At 41.1% G+C, this 21,244-nt stretch overlaps 3 protein-coding genes across 7 annotated transcripts in view; 2 read left to right on the forward strand and 1 right to left on the reverse strand.

Annotated features, from left to right (window-relative positions):
- dars1 (aspartyl-tRNA synthetase 1) overlaps window positions 1-6,704 on the forward strand; it is a 31,415-nt gene extending 24,711 nt beyond the window's left edge. The window contains exons 12-18 of the mRNA XM_063213529.1: window positions 1,923-2,070; window positions 3,118-3,264; window positions 3,831-3,873; window positions 3,985-4,065; window positions 4,194-4,305; window positions 5,855-5,926; window positions 6,064-6,704. Coding sequence (XP_063069599.1) covers window positions 1,923-2,070; window positions 3,118-3,264; window positions 3,831-3,873; window positions 3,985-4,065; window positions 4,194-4,305; window positions 5,855-5,926; window positions 6,064-6,155 — 695 coding nt within the window. The 3' untranslated portion in view covers window positions 6,156-6,704. The remainder of the gene's footprint in view (window positions 1-1,922; window positions 2,071-3,117; window positions 3,265-3,830; window positions 3,874-3,984; window positions 4,066-4,193; window positions 4,306-5,854; window positions 5,927-6,063) is intronic.
- A 2,218-nt stretch (window positions 6,705-8,922) lies between these two features.
- On the reverse strand, window positions 8,923-14,300 carry LOC134460911 (protein lifeguard 3). 3 transcript variants are annotated; one of them, XM_063213532.1, is made up of 13 exons: window positions 14,155-14,300; window positions 13,921-13,998; window positions 13,185-13,409; window positions 12,590-12,648; window positions 12,377-12,441; window positions 12,210-12,263; window positions 11,973-12,023; window positions 11,810-11,849; window positions 11,589-11,626; window positions 10,970-11,057; window positions 10,148-10,243; window positions 9,704-9,757; window positions 8,923-9,119 (listed from the first exon to the last, which is right to left on the reverse strand). In XM_063213532.1, exons 3-13 carry the CDS (start codon window positions 13,399-13,401, stop codon window positions 8,973-8,975), a joined length of 909 nt encoding a protein of 302 aa, XP_063069602.1. In that variant the 5' UTR covers window positions 13,402-13,409; window positions 13,921-13,998; window positions 14,155-14,300; the 3' UTR covers window positions 8,923-8,972. The 3 variants fall into 3 exon arrangements, with proteins under 3 accessions (XP_063069602.1, XP_063069601.1, XP_063069600.1); XM_063213531.1 differs by having other exon boundaries at window positions 13,921-14,001; XM_063213530.1 differs by having other exon boundaries at window positions 13,921-14,049.
- A 3,015-nt stretch (window positions 14,301-17,315) lies between these two features.
- The window catches only part of gmppaa (GDP-mannose pyrophosphorylase Aa), a 142,221-nt gene continuing 138,292 nt past the window's right edge, over window positions 17,316-21,244 (forward strand). For all 3 annotated transcript variants that reach the window (XM_063213543.1, XM_063213544.1, XM_063213545.1), the window contains exons 1-5: window positions 17,316-17,644; window positions 18,017-18,114; window positions 18,482-18,585; window positions 20,486-20,678; window positions 20,855-20,914. In XM_063213543.1, the coding sequence (XP_063069613.1) occupies window positions 17,605-17,644; window positions 18,017-18,114; window positions 18,482-18,585; window positions 20,486-20,678; window positions 20,855-20,914 (495 nt within the window). In that variant the 5' untranslated portion in view covers window positions 17,316-17,604. The remainder of the gene's footprint in view (window positions 17,645-18,016; window positions 18,115-18,481; window positions 18,586-20,485; window positions 20,679-20,854; window positions 20,915-21,244) is intronic.

The following is a 21,244-nucleotide window of genomic DNA, read 5'->3' on the forward strand; positions in this document are numbered from 1 at the left end:
CCCCGGTGCACATTGCATCAGCTCTGTATGAAAGTACCCCAGCGGTTTTTGGTGTGCGCTTGGAAACCACCAGGGATTCCATTTTCACTTTTAGTTTTCGAGCAACGGCTCAAGTGGACCTCACTGCACATGTCAACCCCATACAGCAGGAATGCAGGACTTATCGGAATAAGTTTAGTTATTGAAGTTTGGTTACTGTATGTATGACTAAATAAGAGAAGGTGGTTAGATAGGTGCACAAGAACCATTTTGTTGGCTTGATGCTTGGTGCCTAAGATTTTGGTGGGTGTATCAGGCTTTTTGTTGAAGGTGAAGATTGTGCACATCCTTGGAAAAGTTGCAGGACAAAGGCTGACTCTAGTTTTCAGTATGAGGAGTCTTCACATTTAAAATCCTTTTTTGTTGTTGTTTTCATTATTTCATTCCTGGATTATATTTTGACTTCAACAGTCTATTGGAAGTCGAAACGCAATCCAGCCATGAACAAAACTACTCAGAAAACGGCATCAGGCTTTTTGTTAGTGGACTTAAGCTGTTGTTATATATGTGTTTGAGAGGGAGCACACTCTCCCTGAATCATAAAATTGGGAATCTAAAGGTTTCTTGCATTCTGTGTCTTGCACGATGTAAGCTGGGGTTAGTGTAGAGTCATGGACAGAATTCTGGGCAAACTATTCAAACTCCTGTTTTTTCTTTTTTTTTGGAATGAAAACATGACTTTCCCAATGAGAACCTGTCTTTCAGTCCTCTTTTTGTCAGTTCAATAGAGCCCTCTGCTGGTGAAATCATGGCAGTCCTCATTTAAAAGTTGCAAGACAGTTGTGCTGGGGCCTATACTTACAAGCTGGTGCGGCAGCAAACCAGGTTATGTTCAGATAATTTAATTTACTCCTGAACCAGTTTCTTAGTATAGGCCCCAGGAGTCTTGAAAGTTGCACGTTAACTATGTCATGGTGGGGAGGTATTGTTTTACTTACTTGGGTGTCAATCCATGTGCTTAGACTAGCAAATTAACGATCACAGTGGTTTTCAAAGTGTGTGGGGGGGGGGGCAAAGGTGTGCTAGTGGGTCTGTTGCAAGTTGGAGGAAAAAGTATAGCATAAGAAATAATTCAATCATTTACTACATTAATAATTGTGTGTGCGTGTGCGTGTGTGTGTGTGTGTGTGTGTGTGTGAGAGAAAGTGAGCTTGGGTGTGTGTACGTGAACTGATGTAAGGCCAATTGCTATACTCAAATGTTTGCTATACAGTATGTCTACTGCAATGTGCAATAATGTGTGTTAGGTCTGTATGTGTGTATTTTTTGTATGTGTGTATTGATGTCAGCTGTCAGACGCCTTAATTTACCTCGGGATTAATAAAAGAACTCAACTCTACTCTACATCAGAATAAACAAAAATAAGATGAACAATATACACATACGTTAAGAAGCGCATTATTATAATTTAGACATATAAAATAACAATAATAGCAGTAATATTCAGAGATGCAATAGATTATTATAATAATCTATCGCATCTCTGAATATTACTGCTATTATTGTTATTTTATATGTCTAAATGCGGCACTGGCACACAGACATAGACTATGATTGTAAAACAGAAAGAAATAGTGTGACATGACCCATGTAAGGGGGGCTGGAATCTACTTGATTATGGGGGACGTTGTCATGGTAAAGTTGGGCAACATCTGAACGAGCAATTTTGTGACTCTTATTTTTAGAGTTTAACACCTCACTAAACCACTTAATTACTTGGATTAACACCTGGTTGTCTAGTCAGTGGCGTGCTCTTTTGCATTACGTGTTGCACCTAACACACTGTGAAAAGAAAACTAACAAACTGTTACAATGTTAACTGATAATGTCTAATCACATTTTTGTTATCAGACCTTTAATTAGCCGCGTATCGGTTTTGTCAGTTTTCAGGGCTGAGGATTCAAACACCCATCGCCACTTGACTGAGTTTGTGGGCCTGGATATTGAGCTGGCCTTCAACTACCATTACCACGAGGTCATCGACTCCATCACCGACACCATGGTGCAGATCTTCAAAGGGCTCCGAGACAAGTATGTGTGACTGACCGCCAAATGGGCTTCTATTGTGAACCTTTTCTGTGTGTGTGTGTGTGTGTGTGTGTGTGTGTGTGTGTGTGTGTGTGTGTGTGTGTGTGTGTGTGTGTGTGTGTGTGTGTGTGTGTGTGTGTGTGTGTGTGTGTGTGTGTGTGTGTGTGTGTGTGTGTGTGTGTGTGTGTGTGTGTGTACTGAACGTGTCTCTGTCTGGTCACACTTTACACATTCACTTATTGACTTTGTCAATTTGCTAACGGTGTTATACAAAGGTAATATAAGCTCCACTTCAGATAGTTACACAACCTCTATGCACTGGTGCCAAGTCGTCTTGCGTGACTGTGGTTTGTGATTTGCCAACCAGCTGTATGATGTGGATGATGCAACTGTAGAGCATTTTCCACTGCAATGGGGAACTGTGTGTGTTTTTTTCGCCACTGTCTTTTGTCTCTTTGATTGCATGAAATGGAAAATGTTGAAGTGTTGTGTGAAGTGTATGATGAAAAGGTTTTGCTGCCCTCTGTTGGTGATGCAGTGCGTGACAATCAGAACACCATGAAGTTGCAGAAACATCATCATCAAAGTTTTTTTTTACAAAAGGGGACCGAGATGGCTGCGATTTAAGTGTAGGGAGGTTCAGAGTACAGCATTGTACAAATAATAGAAACGTATAAATATATGTAAATATGCAAAGAGTAGAGAGTATGCAATATAAATATGCCAAGTGTGGGAGTACAGAGCATGCATGATGACATGATCATGCAATGGGTTATGGACGATGCGGATTCATTTTGTTATGAAGGGGCTCTGTCAGAAGAGAGCAGTTATTGGAAGCCTATTTTCGTTTTTTATATGTATATATTTATGGGGGTCGGGCACAGTGAAAAGTGGGACAGGAAACGAGGGGGAGAGAGAGACGGGGGAGGATCGGGAAATTACCTCGGGTCGAGTCCCTGGGGTAACAGTGCAGTGCCCGGCTACCGTTTGAGCCACGGCGGGGCCTGGATTGAAGCTTATTTTCAAGGCGTGCGTTGTTGTGCTTGTCAGCTTCCAGACGGAGATCCAGATGGTGAATAAGCAGTACCCCAGCGAGCCCTTCAAGTTCCTGGAGCCCACGCTGAGGCTGGAGTACCTGGAGGGAGTGGCCATGTTGCGGGCCGCAGGCGTGGAGATGGGTGACGAGGAGGACCTTAGGTGAGTTGGTCCTCAAGTCTGACAAAGTTTGAGAAATACTGATCTAGAGCAATGTTTCTCAACTGGTGGGTCGCTACCCAAAAGTGGGTCGTGGAGAGGTCATGGGTGGGTCGCAGAGCCATGGTGTAAAAAAAATCATCATTCATTGATTCGCTAAAAAAACAAAAAAAACATCCAACTTTCCCTGCAACAATTTACAACTTTTATTTTCATAGGCGATTGAACTTGTCATCTGTCGTCATAGATAAAATCATAATGCTTATGCGCGATAGTAGCGTGCAACCAGTAATTCGAGAATTGCAAAAAAAAATTGGGTCGCGACTGAGTGAGATTGGAAAATGGTGGGTCCCAAGACTGTTCCAGTTGAGAACCACTGATCTAGAGCACTTGAAACATTTTCTCTGCTAGTACCACCATAATACAATTTTGATAGTGACACAATATCTAATAGCATGAATATTAATTTAATTGCGATAATAATATCATCAACGCCCCTTAAGATATGGAATCCTAAATATGTAAGAAATTGTTTGTAATTCCAAATGTGTGGTTTTCTTCCTTTGCAGTACACCCAATGAAAAGCTGCTCGGCCGCCTCGTGAAGGAAAAGGTGTGAACATGTCTTTCTTTAGCCTTTATAATTCAATCACTGATATGCGAGTGTCATCAATGGTAAAACAATGGGACTTAGCTCATCTCTTTTCTTTTTTTCTGCTTGCAGTATGACACTGACTTCTACGTGCTGGACAAATACCCTCTGGCCGTCAGACCTTTCTACACCATGCCAGACCCCAGCAGCCCGGTAGGTTTCAATGCCCAGCCCCAAAATTACAAAAAATCATCCTGTCCTCTACCACACCCACATATCTTCATCCTCCTGTGACTGCACTCGCTGACACCCAGCTCTGACGTGACTCGCTGTGCTTGCAGAAATACTCCAACTCCTACGACATGTTCATGAGGGGAGAGGAGATCCTGTCGGGGGCTCAGAGGATACACGACGCCCAGCTGCTCACCGAGAGGGCCATGCACCACAACATCGGTAACGCCCAGCAACCCTCCACCGCGGGGGCTTGATACTTTTGATTTTGGATGTTTGGTGTATTGTTTTCAATGTACTAACTACATAAAATTGAAAGAAAAATGTCTGTAAAATTTTTTGTAACTGAGCCCTGAGGAAGGTCAGTAGACCAAAAGCTTGGCCTATTATTAAAAAGAACACTAGGGGGATTTAAGTGTGCAGACATTTTTCTTTCAATTTTACACAGTTTTATGTTTGGCACCTTTTAATCCAGAGTGCGGTGTGATCTGGATAAACACAATGTACTAACTACATAAAATAGACACCAAGAGGGCCATGCACCACAACATCGGTAACGCCCAGCAACCCTCCACTCCGGGGGCTTGATACTTTTGATTTTGGATGTTTGGTGTTGTAGGGATCAATGCATTCATCGATTAAAAAAACATTAATCGCAATTAATCGACAATTCAACTGACAAGAGACCCAGGTGAAATGGGCATGTGAAAAGTGTGTGTGAAGAGGGGTGTGAATAGTGGGAATATTGAAATCACCTTCGGATTAAAGCATTGAAATAGAATTAATTCAAATATGGTATTTTATCTCAATTTTTAATATTTTTTTGTAGATGTAGTAGTTTTTTTTCCAAGAAACATTGAGATTTCGGGGGAAAACGCTGCTTATCAATTAATCGTAAGTCGATCGATAAGACTATCAACTTATGATTAATGAATTAATTGATAATTTGCGTCCCTAGTTTGGTGTATTGTTTTCAATGTACTAGCTACATAAAATAAACACCAAGAGGGCCGTGCACCACAACATCGGTAACATGACAACCCTCCTCTGGAGGGCTTTATGCTTTTTTTTTGGATGTTGGCCGGGTGTATTGTTTTTGCAGGTACGCAAAATAAACAACACTGCAAGCTCTCAAGCAATAGTCTCATTTAAAGCACAGTAACTGTGCTTGGTAACAGTATTCATATAATGTATAGATCAGTGGTTCTTAACCTTTTTTCTTGAAGCACCCCCTTACATGTGCCCAAGACAAGCCGCGCACCCCCATCCCAAACGTCTACACATGTATATGCACTAAAAAAATTATTTAAGTGAATAATTACAATGATTCTTGTTTTAGACATTAATCAATACTTAAATGTCTTTCAATAGGTCCAAAAGATGTTTTAATTTGGTCTTGATTTGGCATAATTATAATATTTGGAACCTGAATTTTAGTAATAACCTCAACACAAACAAAGTTCCGCGCACCCCCTGAAATCTCTGGCGCACCCCCAGGGGGTGCCCGCACCCCAGGTTAAGAACCACTGGAGTAGAGTATATGGTAAATATAATCTACTAAATACCATTGTTTTACCCAACAGTAGGAGGAACACTTTCTAAACATTACAGGGTCAAATACAACCTGCCCTCATAGTATGTCATGAAATGTGGGTATAGTGTGTAAAGACGTGCCATATAACAGTGGGTGGAAAGTTGTTGCTTTGAGCTACATGCCATCCTAAAGTGGTACCTTCCCATGTCAACTTTTACTACTTTTGCTCTGTTGCAGACCTGGAGAAGATCAAGGCATACATCGACTCCTTCCGTTACGGAGCTCCTCCACACGCCGGCGGTGGCATCGGTACGAACCCACACTCCCATTGCAGCTCAGTAATAAGTCTGGGATTGCTGAGAAGAAAGGGTATCTGGGGAAATATAGTTCCTTCCTCCACTAATAAGCTTGCTCTTGTGTTTTTTTTCTTCTTCTCCTCTTTTCAGGGCTGGAGAGAGTGACCATGCTGTACCTGGGGCTCCACAACATCCGTCAGACATCCATGTTCCCCCGCGACCCCAAACGCCTCACTCCCTAAGGGGCTCGCTGGAACCAGAATCGCCTGCAGAGGATTGTTCGCCATCGCTGCCACCGTCACCACTCTGTTTCCCACAACCCAAACCCATGTCGGGGGGAGTGAACAAGTGCCATGACACTCTTAGTGCTGCTGTAACTGATTACAAACGTGTCGGTGCACACACCCGCTTAATCAAAGTACTTAACTCTAGTAAGATGGCAGGTCTGCAGGATGAAAGACAGATTTAACAGAATTTGACAGATGAAATCTAATATATATGTACACATGCCACTCACTCAAAGGGAATCAAAGTGTCCTAAATGATCTAGATGGATGACAACGCTGTCACAAACATGTAGGACAGTTTTCACTTAGGCTAGCCCCTTCAGTGTTAGGTAGTCATCCGTAGATGTCTTATCCTTTTCTACAAGTCCAACTTTGCTACTTTTCACACTGAAAACCCTGTACGGCTGTCGAGATTAAATCATTGTTTTAATGGTACCTAAGTGTTAATTGTAATAAATGTTTTTAAAAAAAGAAGGTAAAATAAATGCATCTATTCTAGAAGAATGACTTGCATGAATATTCACTTTCAGTAAGACTTTAAAAAGTAGTCTTTATTAGGTCATCATAACAATGTGTACATGGATCATGATTAATGGCTGACATTTTAAAATACTGTTTCTCAACGGGGGGCCCCCAGGGGGCGGAAGCACTAGGAGGCAGAGCCGTATCTGCTAGGAGGGTGTAGAGAAGGATTCAGCTGAGAGGGGGCGGTGCTTAGTTGCCAGTGGGGGGCATTAGTCCATTTATTTTTTTTAATACTAAGGGGGGCGTTGACATGCTTATGATGCTGTGTCAATGGGGTATTCGGAGGCTTGTGATGAGGCCATGTGGGCATTTCTTCAAAAAAGATTGAGAACCACTGTTTTAAAATATCATTTAGGCTGCTCAATCACTTAGCGCTCATCCTTCCATTTTCTAGAGGAAGACATGTCTTTCTTCCTTTTATATACAGCATTTTTTCCTCAATATTTTATGAGCTTTCGGGTGGCTGTACATCCAGCATTATGTCGACAGCTTGTTTTCAATGTTCAACTTGCAACGCTGATGGGAATGGCTGTTGGGCAAGTCATAATGACAAACGGCAAGTGGACTGAAATGAAGGCTGAAATCAGTGTGGAGATACAGCTCATTACGTGTGTGCCAATAATTGGAAACGTCTACAGACAGAGGAACACGTCGCTCTATTCATTACCAGCCTGCATGGGGCAGGTGATTGAGTTGTGATTATGTCTGCACTGAGTAATTGTGTTTGTGTCTCCTATTTTATTCCTTTAATATGGTTTCTCAACCCCCACCATATACACGGGCTCTGTAGACGGGAGTCCTCGCAGACAAAAGGAAATTAATTCTCAAAATGACGTTTTGTGTAGCATGCAGCAAAAAAAAAAAACTTCTTTCAGTAGCGGTAGTGGAGTCTTTGCAATGATGTAAGGCTTGTAAGCAGTACTTTTTGAATATGTCTCTTTATTAGAGATTAATTATAAAGTGCATTTTTGCAATTCATACAATTGATGGGACACCCATGTCAACATCCTACCATATTATTTGACGTGGCCCAGGAGTACTTACACTGGAAAGTGCTTAATAATTATAAATTAAGACAAATTCATCATATGCTTCATTCATAGCCAGTGTAATGGATCTGTAGATTACACACAACCTCTTGTTACTGTAGGCTACATTCAAACCAAAAGCAGGTTTGTGGCGCCATGGCATGATCGTCTTGCCTGGCTCTTGCCCGATCTGTAGTTCCGCGCAGCTTCGTGAGTGCCACTACTAGGTCTGGGAGCAGGATTCCATTTCTCCAGTCAAAAATAATTTGAGCATTTATTGCGTCAATATCAACAAATGCCTTTCTGTTGATCTCTAAAGCGTCAATATATTCTATGATATGTCCTGTGACTCCTCAAAGCCATTGATATTGGAGCAATAAATGCTCCGATTATTTTTTGACTGGAGAAATGGAATCCTGCTACATGCTTCCAGACCTCTGTGTGTGTTGGGCGCCACCAGGGGGCTCCAGAGCTACACACACACACAGAGATCTGGTAGGAACCAGGCTAATGATCATCTACAAAATGTAAGTTACGTTATCTACTAAAATAACGGTGCAGGCCATAGAGAGGTAGTCAAGAAAAATGTTAACAGCACAGCCTTCTGTTGGCTTCTTAACAAATTAACTCTCTCTCTCTCTCTCTCTGCACAACATAACCCCTGATGAAGTTGGGGAGGAGGATTTTAAACATTTTTTTGGAAAGGTGATTTGATGATTTCACTCCAGTTATTACAAATTCTGATATCTCTGTCTGCTATTATATGATATGATTTAATTTCCTGTCACTGTGCACCTATCCCAGTCAGAACATTCATGTAACAGGATTCTAATTAATATTTTTACAAAGACTTCCTGTGAAAAAAATGCTACTTAAACAAAAGACACATCATTTCTGTATAACAGACATGCCAAATATGTTGCTGAATATTCTTGACCTCCAGTGCAAAGTATAAAGAAAACACAGGTGTAAGTAATGATAAATAACTTTGATGGATAACTTTTGATGACATTTGTTATTACAAGATGTGATAATACAAACTCCGAAACAGATAGATGACACACATTTAAAATGGGTTAAGATTACAACTGAAGGATCTAACTAATGTAGTGGTTACAGTGTACTGCAGGATTTTACACAGTTGCTTGGTGAAATGCCAGCACGTGAGGTAATTTAAAACACTTTATTCCCTTTATTTCCTTGAGACAAAGCACTGCCCCTACTCTGATGATCCAAGAAGTTGTAACAAAAAGAGAAAGATCTGGACAATGTCGACATACAGTGCCAGCGCTCCGTAGACATACTCTTCTGGGCTGAGCGAGTGGGTTCGGTTTCCGATCAGCAGCTGGGTGTCGTACGCCAAGAACTGCAAGGTGGGAGCCAAACATGGAGACTTAAAGGTCTAGTCAGTGTGTAGTATTTTAGTTACTTATTTCCTGAATGCATGCTGCCCATTCACAAATGTCAACTTTCTTTTGTTAATATGTACTACCACCGTCAATTTCTCACTTCTTGGAGGTGAAGTGACGTGGAGTCGTGGACCCTTTTCAAATAGGTGTAACCTCTCTAATGCTGGATCTCAAAAACTTCGGGCACTATGTTTCAGTGTGTAACTACTACGCCATACGCACTGAAACATGGACATTGAAGTGCACAAGTGCACCATTTGAGATCCAGCATACAGTATATGTTAATCTGCCATTTTGAATTACCAGTCAATCATAGCCATCTTTGCCTGTAAAACCAACTCTGGTCAGACTAGTATAAACTTTTTTAAAATTAATTTAGTACATATCAATTTAAAAGGTCAGACTTTATAAATGGGAAGCAAATATTTTGGAAATTAACCTAAAATAAATTATACATACTGTATATCTTTAAGACAAGTGCCAGTAACAAACACAGGACAATAATGACATGGCAGTAACCGCACTCCACACAAGAACTCACCAGTGTGAAGACGATGGCTCCAATGGCTGCGTAGAGCATGTGAAGCCAGGGTATCTAACACAGGAAAAGGACAATGACCCTTAGTGTAGTGCGGATAGACTTGCAGCACTTTAATGGTGATGCGTTTTCGTAGCTCACATTATAATTTATGAAGTGATAAACATTTACTCGACTCTTGGGCAACCTGCATCCAGCATGGAGAACATCTATGCAGTAGAGCAACAATTCACAATACATTGCCTTCCAGATCACCTGATACTTGTGTGATTAATTAAGATGATGTATTTGATTGGCATTACTACATAAAAATACAATTTGCTGATTAAATGAAAGGCTGGAAGAGATGCATGCCACTGGATTGTACATTTTGCGGACAGCCTGCTCATTACTGTGGTAAATGGCTCCATTTGGACTTGGTGAAAATGAGTCTTCTTTTGGACTTACATATTGGAATGAGAGCACGATTGCTGTGATGATTCCAGTGACCATCACAACGATGCCAAGTACACAGAAGAGCCCGCTGCAAGCTGTGAAATCCACCTGCAAGCATTCAGTGTTTATCAGAATTATGTGCAATTAAATCCCCAATGCCCAGTCACTAATGCCATGTTGAATTGAAAATAGAAGCATGGGCGCAAGGTACTGTCTAGCCAACATTTCAGAGTGTGGCAATTTCTGACCTGATTTTTTTTTCTTTTAATCCACATCAAAGGGTACAATCAGAATGTTCAGTTACATCATGTGTTTGACAACAGCTACAGCGATTATGTTCTAAAATGCCATGCATATTTAAAAAGAGACAGTGTCCCATTGTGCTCCTAGACAAAGTGGCTGTCTGATGGCAGTGACAAAGGCGCATTCACACTGAGCTGAGTGGGGACGGTGGTGGTGGTGGTGGTGGTGGATAGCAAGCCTTGATACAGCAGCTTCCCCATTCTCCTCTACAGGGCCAACAGCTTTGGCTGGGCCCGGGACACAGTCATCTCTAAGACCCCCCCCCCCACAATATATACAATGTAATGAGAACCCAATTTTGCCCCCCTCACTGGGCCTGTGACAAATTACCCCTTTTCCCTGTCCCCGGGGGAGTAGCAGCAAATTGTGGGCCCTATGTACAATCAGCTGCAATGGACCCCCCCAACCATATATTATCTACAGAAATCAGACACTGTGTGGGCCCTGGTAGGACTCTGGTCACTTAGTCACACTTGACCTCCCTGAATGACACCCCTGCCCGCCCCTGTTGCCTTCCCTGCTCCACTGTACCTTGGTTTGGAAACTGAAGATGGTGACAATTATACACACGATGGCTGTTATTCCCAGAGCGAGAAAAACTGCCTTTGTGTCATAAAAGCTGTAATAGAGAGAGGAAAGATGTAAACATGGTTGAACATTTCCAAATAATTGCACGGATGTGCTAGTATTAGTAAGGGTAATTTTCACACCTAGTCCCCTTTTAAATGAACCAAACTCAGTCCTCTTTACGTGGACCAAAAAGTGAAACAACAACATAAGGACTCACTCAGGTCTGTTTTTTGTTCATAATGTTGAGTGTATTGCAAAAAGAACCGGCTGCTCTTTCTGGTCCTGTTAGACTTTTATGTGTGTCAGTCCTCTTTCTTATCACAGCTAGACAATACTCTAGAGCTGATTACACTGATTACCTCAAGTCACAAGTGTAACTTGTCAGGACTCATAAGTGAACTGCACTGAGACCACATCAATAAAGGTCTCAGTACGGTTCACTTCCAAAAGGTCTGGGTACACTTTGGAGCATTCATATTCATATGAGAAAAATGCTGAGTCACAGGTTTGAGTTCACTTAAATGGCTGAAAGGGACCAGGTGTGAAAACACCCTTAAGATGCAAAGGTAAACAGACAAACCTTGATATTGTCCCTGTCATATACGACATGGCAATGGTCTGCAACAGAAAGGCTCAGTTAACTTTTTTATTTTATTATTATTTTATTTCAGTCCACACCTATACGTATCTTCTCTTAAATTGATAATCCGTTATTGTTTTTCCAAATGAATATGTGCATGAAACATTCACAACAATGTAATAATGCTAAATATCTAGAATAATGATGAAGGAGTAACTCACAAAAGCAGAGAGGAGGACCAAATTCAGTGGGTGTCGTCTCCTAAAATAAACAAACACCACACCAACAAATAATTATCAATCATGCGTTCCAGTGATTTATACAAGGTTGGTTTGTGTGTTGATAAACTTTAGTTTCAAAGTGGACAGAAAGTATTGCACTCACCGTGCCGGTTCACAGCATATCAGAGCCATGTAGGTCACAAAGTAAATAGCGCTAACAGGAAAGAGATGCAGAGTCAAGGAAAATGATGTCCTTATTCAGCAAAACTTACATTAATTAATTATGTATCACTCGGATATCCAAACACCATTTAATACCTTATTCACTATTGATTTTGCATAGTTGTTTAGTAATTTCTCAGCTATGGTGGTTATTGGACAGGTTGAAATGTACACTTACAATGATGCCCAATACATGGCCGGGTTTTGGACCACAAACAGACGAACAGGCTGGCTGGCAGAGGGTACACAAACAGGTTGTCAAACAGTGCACGTCTGCAGCCCGGGCAGCAATGCTTTTCGACAAATATTTGTACGTTAACGTTAAGGGCCATATTTGATACTTACACGAAAACAAACACTGCCACAATGGACACGGTGAAGATCAGCTGGGCTGCTAAGATCAGGTACACCTGAAGAGTGGGGGGATAAGAGTGAGGACAAGTTAGTTCAGTGGAGTAGGCACAGCGATACTGAATGAGACATTCAGCTCAATCACTAGAGAAGTTACCATCAGAGAAAAAATAGGCTTCAACATGATTTCTGTCTGGGTTTTCTTACTTTTCGCACAAATGCATGACGAACTGCCCTGCTGTCCCACATAGCAGAGTAATCGGAGTCTGTGGCAAAATATATAACGAATGAAAACAGAGAATGTGGGTAGAACAGCAATAGAAGTTGTATGAAATGAGTATAGTAAAACAAAAAGAACAACAACATGGGGGGCAAAGTATGGCATGACATGGATCATTTGAACATGAATGAAGAATTGGAACAGTATAGAAGGGCAGTGGGCCCATGGCACATGGCCCAAGTGCCTATGCATGCAGTAGGTCTAATAGCGTTATTACAGAGTAGACATGTCTGTACTTTAGTGGTTGTACCAGCAGCAGTGGGGTACATAGAACACAGGTATACACACCTCAAAATATCAGGGATTTTATTATCCACCTAAAATTGATTTATCCATTATTTAGAATAGCACAAATACCCACCTCAAAAATGTCAAAATATAGGCCTACAGTAGCCTATACCCACCACAAAAAAGAAGACAACACAACTGACTAGCATAATGTTACTCTCCCTACTCTGACAAAAACAACAACAACCAAACAACAACAACAACAACATTTATAAAATCCAATTCCCAACTCACCCATGTTTTGACCGTACTCTGGCGACGACCTGGATGTGGGAATGATGGAAGGAAAACCAGACCTGGAATAGCCAGGCCCCTGTCTCATCCCAGTTTGAGACTGTGCTGTCTGGCTGGGATGCGGACTAGGATAATTCATCCCAGGCTGGGTGAATCCATAGGCAGGCGGGTGATCCCTCGACTCTTCATAACTGGGTGGTAAGTCCGACTTCCACATGTTGAGCACTGTTTGAGACAGACATGTAGGCCTATTGTTGTCACGCATGTCTGGAGCATCTTTTGGCGCATCATCATTTTCTCTAGAATATGCGCAAGTTAAACTTGTATTTTTTCAAGCAAAACACTATACAGTCCTTGTAAAAATGGTGCCTCTTTGGCTGACCAGGCAGCTTACGTTTAATTGATAAAGTCTGAAAGGGATCCTACACGCTTTCTGTAACTTGTTCTGATGGAGCTGAAAGACTGGCTACCCTGTTGACTTGCAGATGCACGCAGTTTATAGAGAACGAAAGAGACACGGACAAAAACATTAGGCTACTATATATGAATAATGAAGAATTAGCTATGCTGCTGTGCTAACACATTTTTGATGAGCACATTGTTGACGTTCGGGTCGATTCGTAAACAAAATTTGCATACAAGCTACATAAGATACCCCCAAGCTCTAAAAGGAGAACTGGAATACAATTTCTCATAATCTGTTAAGATGTGTTAATATGTGTAAAGTATGACTTACCAATGTATTGTCCTCTCTCCTCTATTAGTTAACAAGTGGACCTGAATTTCTTTCCCGTATTCCTCCGGTGAAGATGACCTGCTGTGCGGATAGATGATATGCCTGTTGCTCGGTAAGTTAGCCTATTTCCTGGATACAAGGGCCAAGATGAGGTGGCAACAGCATCCCATCATCAGTGGGCAGACTAACATCTTTTTTTATTTCGTGTTAAACAGAATGTTTGTGTTATCTTACCCTTTGTTTTTAATGGACATACTCAACGAAACTGAAGAAAGTTAGGTTCTGAAAACAACCCACTTGCCTTTGATATTAGTAGTCAAGGTCGCATCACTATCACCGCTAGGTGGAGCAAGAACACTTTGAAACATTCTAGAAAGACTTGTGGAGCAACTGATCTGTGGTAGTATTAGGGCCTAATCTGCTGTAAGACAAATAAAAGCGACATATGCATTACAATCAAGAATTAAAAAAACATTATTTTAGCCATTATTTAGTGGAAAAAATACAGAATTCATATAGTGCATTTGGTTGCTACTGGATTATCATTTATCTGTACAGAAGGAAATAAGGAAAATAAGGTGTCCAATTAGGCCTATCAAAGGCTACATGCATAAATACAGAAAAGACAAGACATTAGGCACATCATTGCACATATAGTAGCCATAGCTGCCGCATAGCACACACACACATTCAGGTCACAGTTGTGTGTGGTGTTGCCCCTGCTATGAAAACATCACCTGAATGCAACAACAGCTGGTTCACAAACCATGTGTGAGAGAAAGAAAAAAAATCTATCCTCATCTCTATTCCAGCCAGGCATGGAGTGTGGAAGACAGGCCCTTGTGTATTCTCAGCCCCTGTGGATTAGGAGCTTATCACTAGCCCACAGGAGCTGCTTTGTCAGGCGCTCTTTTGCTCTTACCCCATACGCTACTATCATGTCCAGGTCTCTCTATTGCTGTGTGATTGTCTGAGAATCAGAGGCTAGCATTTTTCTTGTCTTTTATGAAAAGAAAATATTAAGTCTTCATAATGTGTCTCACACAAATAATAACCATACTGTGGTTATTCCTTTTCTTGTGGCTTTTGAAGTTAATGGAAACATGGGCTTTGAAAAGGATGCAATCAGATCATTGCAGAGGCCAGCATACTAGATGGGAGCAAAGAGTTCCTATAGGCCTCCCAAGGATCCTGCATGGCCGTTATCATTCTGTGATGTTTTTTTTTTCTCTATACGGTCATGACTCGTGTAACTGAGGTGATCTGAGCTAGTTCACCAGTCAACGCTCCAGTTCAGGCTTAGAAGACATAGCATGATACTGCTGAGCTAAAGGTCCAGACCGATATATTATCTCATTTATTATGTAGCTGAAAAAAGATTCAACTTTTGGTACAGTGGTGTTGCAGAAGGCTCTATGAGTGGGTAATTTGGAAATGATTTAAAAAGTGTATTTATTTAGGCCTACTACTTATCTGTTTCCTTTTTACCTTCACAGATGACCTTACACATGTTTTGAGCGGTGCATACAAGGCCTCATGTATAGGGCCTGGGATGAATGTTTTTATTTCAGAAGGGGGTGGTAGTCATCAATATATGCCTCGAAGAGGTGGGAAGATCAGAGGATCTGAGACTTTGGGGTGGTGGGGGTGGGGCGGTCTGCCTGTCAATGTTGTCTGTCAATAATATTTCTCTGATATAGGGCAGTGTGGAACTTGAAAGATGTTACATATTTGGCCAGATACAGTCTACTTTTGATTGAACACTGCATATACTGACAGGCATTGCAACTCTGCATACAAAGTGTGGTTACTGATCAGAATCTTATCAGGCCCCTTTGCTACGTCTGTTCTTATCGTCTCTTACGTCTCTTCTCTATTTTGTCCATATATCAATGGGGAATCAGAGGAACAACAACAAAAATGAAAAGTGAAAGCCCATTGGGAAACTCCAACTCCCATTGTCATTGTGACACAGCACTCCACAGTACACAAGTGAACACTGCACACAACGAAATTGCATTTATGTCTCACCAGTGCAAGGGGGCAGCCCTCATGGGGAGCAGTGCGGTGGGACGGTATCATGCTCAGGGTACCTCAGTCATGGAGGAGGATGGGGGAGAGCACTGGTTGATTACTCCCCCCACCAACCTGGCGGGTCGGGAGTCGAACCGGCAACCTCTGGGATGGAAGTCTGACGCCCTAACCGCTCACCCATGACTGCCCTGAAAAGACAAGCCAATACAGTGCTTACCTGCATAAGTAAGTCTTTAGTCCTCCAGCCAAGTACCTAAAATGTAGCATGCCGGTGGTACCATCTGGTGCTACAATTTTTTAAGTACTTATGCCCAGTTTATGTTTAGATTTGATAGACCTTTGAGGTTGGTAGCTTTTTAATGGTTATCACTAATGAAGTGACCCACCCCATAAAAATATATAGGCGAGCAGCATTAACACACCCAGTGCACATCCTGGTTGTACCCATGCCATGTGTAACTGAGGTGTTCCCGGCCGCGCAATCCTTCCCCTTGTGCCTCAAACTCACCACCTCAACACACTGGCGATTGAAAGAGCCACATGCAACAGAATATGTGCTGGAATGTTTGAGTTATGTAAAGTCAAGTGTACTTTCTTCTCAATATGACAGCGTTAGCTGCAGAAGTTTGAAATTGCATTTGACCAGTCTCCAATGTGCAGTTCGACTAAAACATAAATAAGATATTGAGAATATACAGTGTTAGGCAGTAATGCATTACAAAAGTAATCAATTACTGTAATGCATTACTTTTTGCTGTAATGCAGTAATGTAAGGAATTACAGGGCAAACATCTGTAATATTTACCTAGTTACAATAAGTAACTTAAGTTACAATGTATTACAATGACCTGGATTTTTGTGGTATTTAGTGTGGTGGGTCAGAAGGAAGCTATTCCCGAATCTGGTCATTTTTAGTCTGCATGCAGCCAAAAACACCTTCTGACTCATGAGCTTGATTTACACTGTAATAAATTGCCATATCCATATTTAGACCTACAGTTCTTTTGGTGAAAGTAATTTAAGTAATGCAAAAGTAGTGTAATTCCTTACATTTTAAATATAGTAATAGGCCTATTGTAGTGTAAGGGATTATTTTGAAAAGACAGTAACATGTAGGCCTAATCAGTAATGCATTACAGTTTTTGAGTAACTTGCCCAACACTGACAATATATTTGACAATGTTTATATTCTCTCTCTCTCTCTCTCTCTCTCTCTCTCTCTCTCTCTCTCTCTCTCTCTCTCTCTCTCTCTCTCTCTCTCTCTCTCTCTCTCTCTCTCTCTCTCTCTCTCTCTCTCTCTCTCAACGGCAGACACCACCTGTCCTGCTTAGAACTGCTGAGACAGCAGGAGACAGCATCGCCAAGTTCCCATGATGCCACGCGCTGTTTTCTTTTTGGGTAGCCTGAGCCTATGATACGTGGTGGTAGCAGCAGCATTTTACACATTGTAGACGCTACTACCGTGCGAAATATTTTCAGTTTAGTTGTAACATTAGTACCAATTGTACTAGAGTCTCAGTGGATGGCGTTGTAGTTAACTGCCATCCCATACAACTTGTAATAGAGAGACGTTTCAAAGTATTTGCTAACACCTGGCTAGCCATTGATCCACCTTGCTAATGCCAAAATAGCCAACCAACTTTTGTGAAAATGTTGAAGACTGTCATATTAATCGGAGGTCCGCAGAAAGGTGAGATGACAAGCTTTTGCTAGGCATGCAATTTGATATTCATGTTTTCGAAACGTGGTTGCCAATAACTGCACAAATATGTTCAGCCTCAAATGACTTAGGCTAGAATACCCAAGTTAGCTATAAGCTGCCAGCCAGGCAGCTCCTAATGTTCACATCTTGTTTCAGTGCTGTGGCCTTTTTTCCCCAATTCGTTATGTCAAAACAATGTAGCATTAATTTTGTGTGGTTGTGTCACGTCAGTGGTTCTGCACGATGCATTTTTATGCCGCTTATGTATGTGACCAGTATATTGAGTTAGCACACTGACTCTTGAAGTGATTTTTGATGAAGCATGGATAATATTTGCAATACTGTGTGTTATGACACTAGGAACGCGGTTTCGACCGCTGTCTTTTGAGGTCCCGAAGCCATTGTTTCCAGTTGCAGGGGTCCCAATGTTACAGCACCACATCGAAGCATGTGCAAAGGTATGGAACGTTGCCTTGCCTTCAATCTAGAACTAGAGCTACCACGAGCTTTTGGTGTTAAAGAAACTGGTACAAAAGTAGAATGTAGTGGGAAGTCATCAAATGTAAGAACATGTAGTCCTCATTTTCTAAACTAGACTGTAAATGACAACTGTGGGCTAACTATTATTAGACTCGGGTCAACTGGCCATGTTCTTGGAACCATGTTCTTGTAATAGCCCCTAGTCCACAAGTTTATCAAGAAGACTGAGTTGTCCATATCATCAACTCCATGATGATTATACCACCAATGGAGCTTCATAGACACAATTGACACAAATGAGAACAGCGGAACTAAGTAAATGGCTTCTGTTTTTTTGTCTTGTAGATCCCAAACATGAAAGAAATTCTCCTGGTTGGGTTTTACCAGCCGAACGAAGAGCTCAATCGATTCCTAATGAATGCTCAACAGGACTTCAAAATCTCGATCAGGTAACGTCATTAAATTATGGGTCATTTCACGTGAAATCCGACACTGTTTAGTAGTAAGGTAGCACCCCAGAACTGCATTTGTGTGAATCTGACACCAATATTAAGAGAGAAACAGACTAGTGAAGGTTTACATATGAGAGTAGGACACTATGCATTCAGCCTTGATTATATCAGTCAGTGTAAGTCACAAAAATATGTCCGTGGTGTTATTTGAAAGCTCTTTTCTGGCTCTACACATTACACAAACAGCATGGAACACAACAACCCTCAGAATATGAATTATCATAAATTGAAAAATTAAAAATTGAATATCAAAAAAACGTATATTTTAAAATGGCCAGTTCCTTGTCTAAACATAGCCTGCATTGTCATGAACAACACCTGAAATGCTGGTGTTTGGTTCTTTATTCATTTCAGAGAAAATGGGACTCAAAAATATGGCATCATACAAATCACCTAGTAATAATATGGTGATACCATAGTAATATCACATGACAGTATGTCTATCGGAATATGTGAAGGATGGGGATGGTCCATGAGGCTGCAGGAAGTTCAGTTTCACCTCTCCAGTGCTCGGCATACATTCCTCAACACATGCTAGCCACTAGTTGCCATCATATACAGCTACAACATGCCCCTTTGATGCTTGAACATTTAAACAATTCCTTTACTGAGCTTATTCTTTCAACCCTGCCTTCTCTGAATGCTGAAAATGGTCTTGCTTCCACTGTGTCCATTGACAATGGGCAGAAGCTGTGTAGTTTTTGAGTACCTGAAATAGGGACCGACGAGGGTGCAGGGCCCACCGGGAAAATGCCTGTTATGCCAGATGGCCAGTCCAGTCCTGTCCCTGACACTACTCTATTACTACTTCATTATAACTCATTTCAACCTTTATGTCCCATTATCTCTGAAATGAATAAAGAATCAAACACCCCATTTCCAGGTATTGTTTATGAACTTACAGGCTATGTTTAGACAGGAAACAGGCCATTTAAAAATATACGTTTTTTTGATATTCAATTTTTAATTTTTCAATGTATCATAATTCATATTCTGAAGGTTGTTGTATTCCATGCTGTTTGAGTAATTTATAGAGCTAGAAAAGAGCTTTCAAACAATACCTCAGACATCCTTTTTTGACTTACACTGACTGATATAATCAAGGCTGAATGCATAGTGTCCTACCCTCACATGTACACCTTTGCTTGTCTGTTTCTCCCTTAATATTGGTGTCAGATTCACAAAAATGCAGTTCTGGGGTGCTACCTTACTACTAAACAGGCACGGCAAGTATGATTGAAATCCGTGTCGGTCGGGTCCAAAAGTGTCTGATTTCACGTGAAATGACCCTTATGCATTGATGACACATGCAGTGATACCTCACACTCTTGTCCATCATGCAAATAAACAAACAACGTTTCGACCAGTGTTGCCTTTCTCCTTTCATTTGAGAAAGGCCACACTGGCCGAAACATTGTTCGTTTGATAAAACGCAGCATGATGGACGAGTGTGTGGTATATCTTTCCCTCTGAAGTGAAAAAGTGCCTGCTACCTGCGCATCGAAAACACTGGTGTGCGTTGTTGGCTTTATTTTTAGTAGTTTATTTCCAGAACTTCCCATTCAGAAATGTCATCTTTTTCATGTATTCACCACCATTATGACTTCTAATATGAATAGATGGATCATCTCCATGTCTGGCTTTTTGAATTTCTTAATAGTTATGACTTTAGAAACTTACTGTACTTTAGTTAGACAAGTTAGTATTAGTTTTAACACTTAGGAAATAGTCATAAAAAGATCACATTTGGGCAGCATACATTTTGCACAATAAACAGCTTACGTTACATGCTCTACCTTTTAAATTATCTAAAGTAGTCCTACATCCTATCATTTAGGTACTTACAGGAGTATGCCGCTCTCGGAACGGGAGGAGGCATCTACCACTTCAGAGATCAGATCCTGTCTGGAAGTCCGGAAGCTTTCTTTGTCATGAATGCTGACGTGTGCTCGGAATTCCCACTTCCTGACATGCTAGCATTCCAGAAGGAGCACGGCGACACACACAGTTTTGTCATATTGGGAACTACGGTAAGGAATTTCCACATGGATTTGTTGTGACGGTATCATGCATGTGCTATAGGCTTTTTATGGATCACTATGGTATATCCATAGTGCACTGATACAAGATAATCTCATCCATAGAGAAATCTGGTTTATGTTTTATCTTTCTCAGAATGATCTTAACTGAACTGTTTTCCTTACAGGCCAACAGAAAACAGTCCTTGAACTACGGGTGTATCGTTGAAAACCAGCAAACAGATGAGGTAAAGATAATTGTACACTAATTCAATTCCAATTTCAACTCAGTAAGAATTCACAAGCTTAAGCTTTATTAATTTAATAATCCCTATTATAAACTAAAGCTTGTCTTGATTTTCATTTCTGGTTGAGGGTCTAAGGAGTCACAAGTCACAAGTCACAAGCCACAAGGTGCCATGGGGTATTTCAAGAACAGGGTGAAGTGACAAACCTGGTTAAGTTAACCTGTGGTTAACTGTGGTAAACCTGCTGACAGGCAGGCTGCAGGTGTCATTGAGGACTTCAGGCTCATTTATTAGTTGGTTTACCAGGTTTAACTTAACCTGATTTACTAT

Source organism: Engraulis encrasicolus, chromosome 13, assembly GCF_034702125.1.
Source record: "Engraulis encrasicolus isolate BLACKSEA-1 chromosome 13, IST_EnEncr_1.0, whole genome shotgun sequence".
Lineage (NCBI taxonomy): Eukaryota > Metazoa > Chordata > Actinopteri > Clupeiformes > Engraulidae > Engraulis > Engraulis encrasicolus.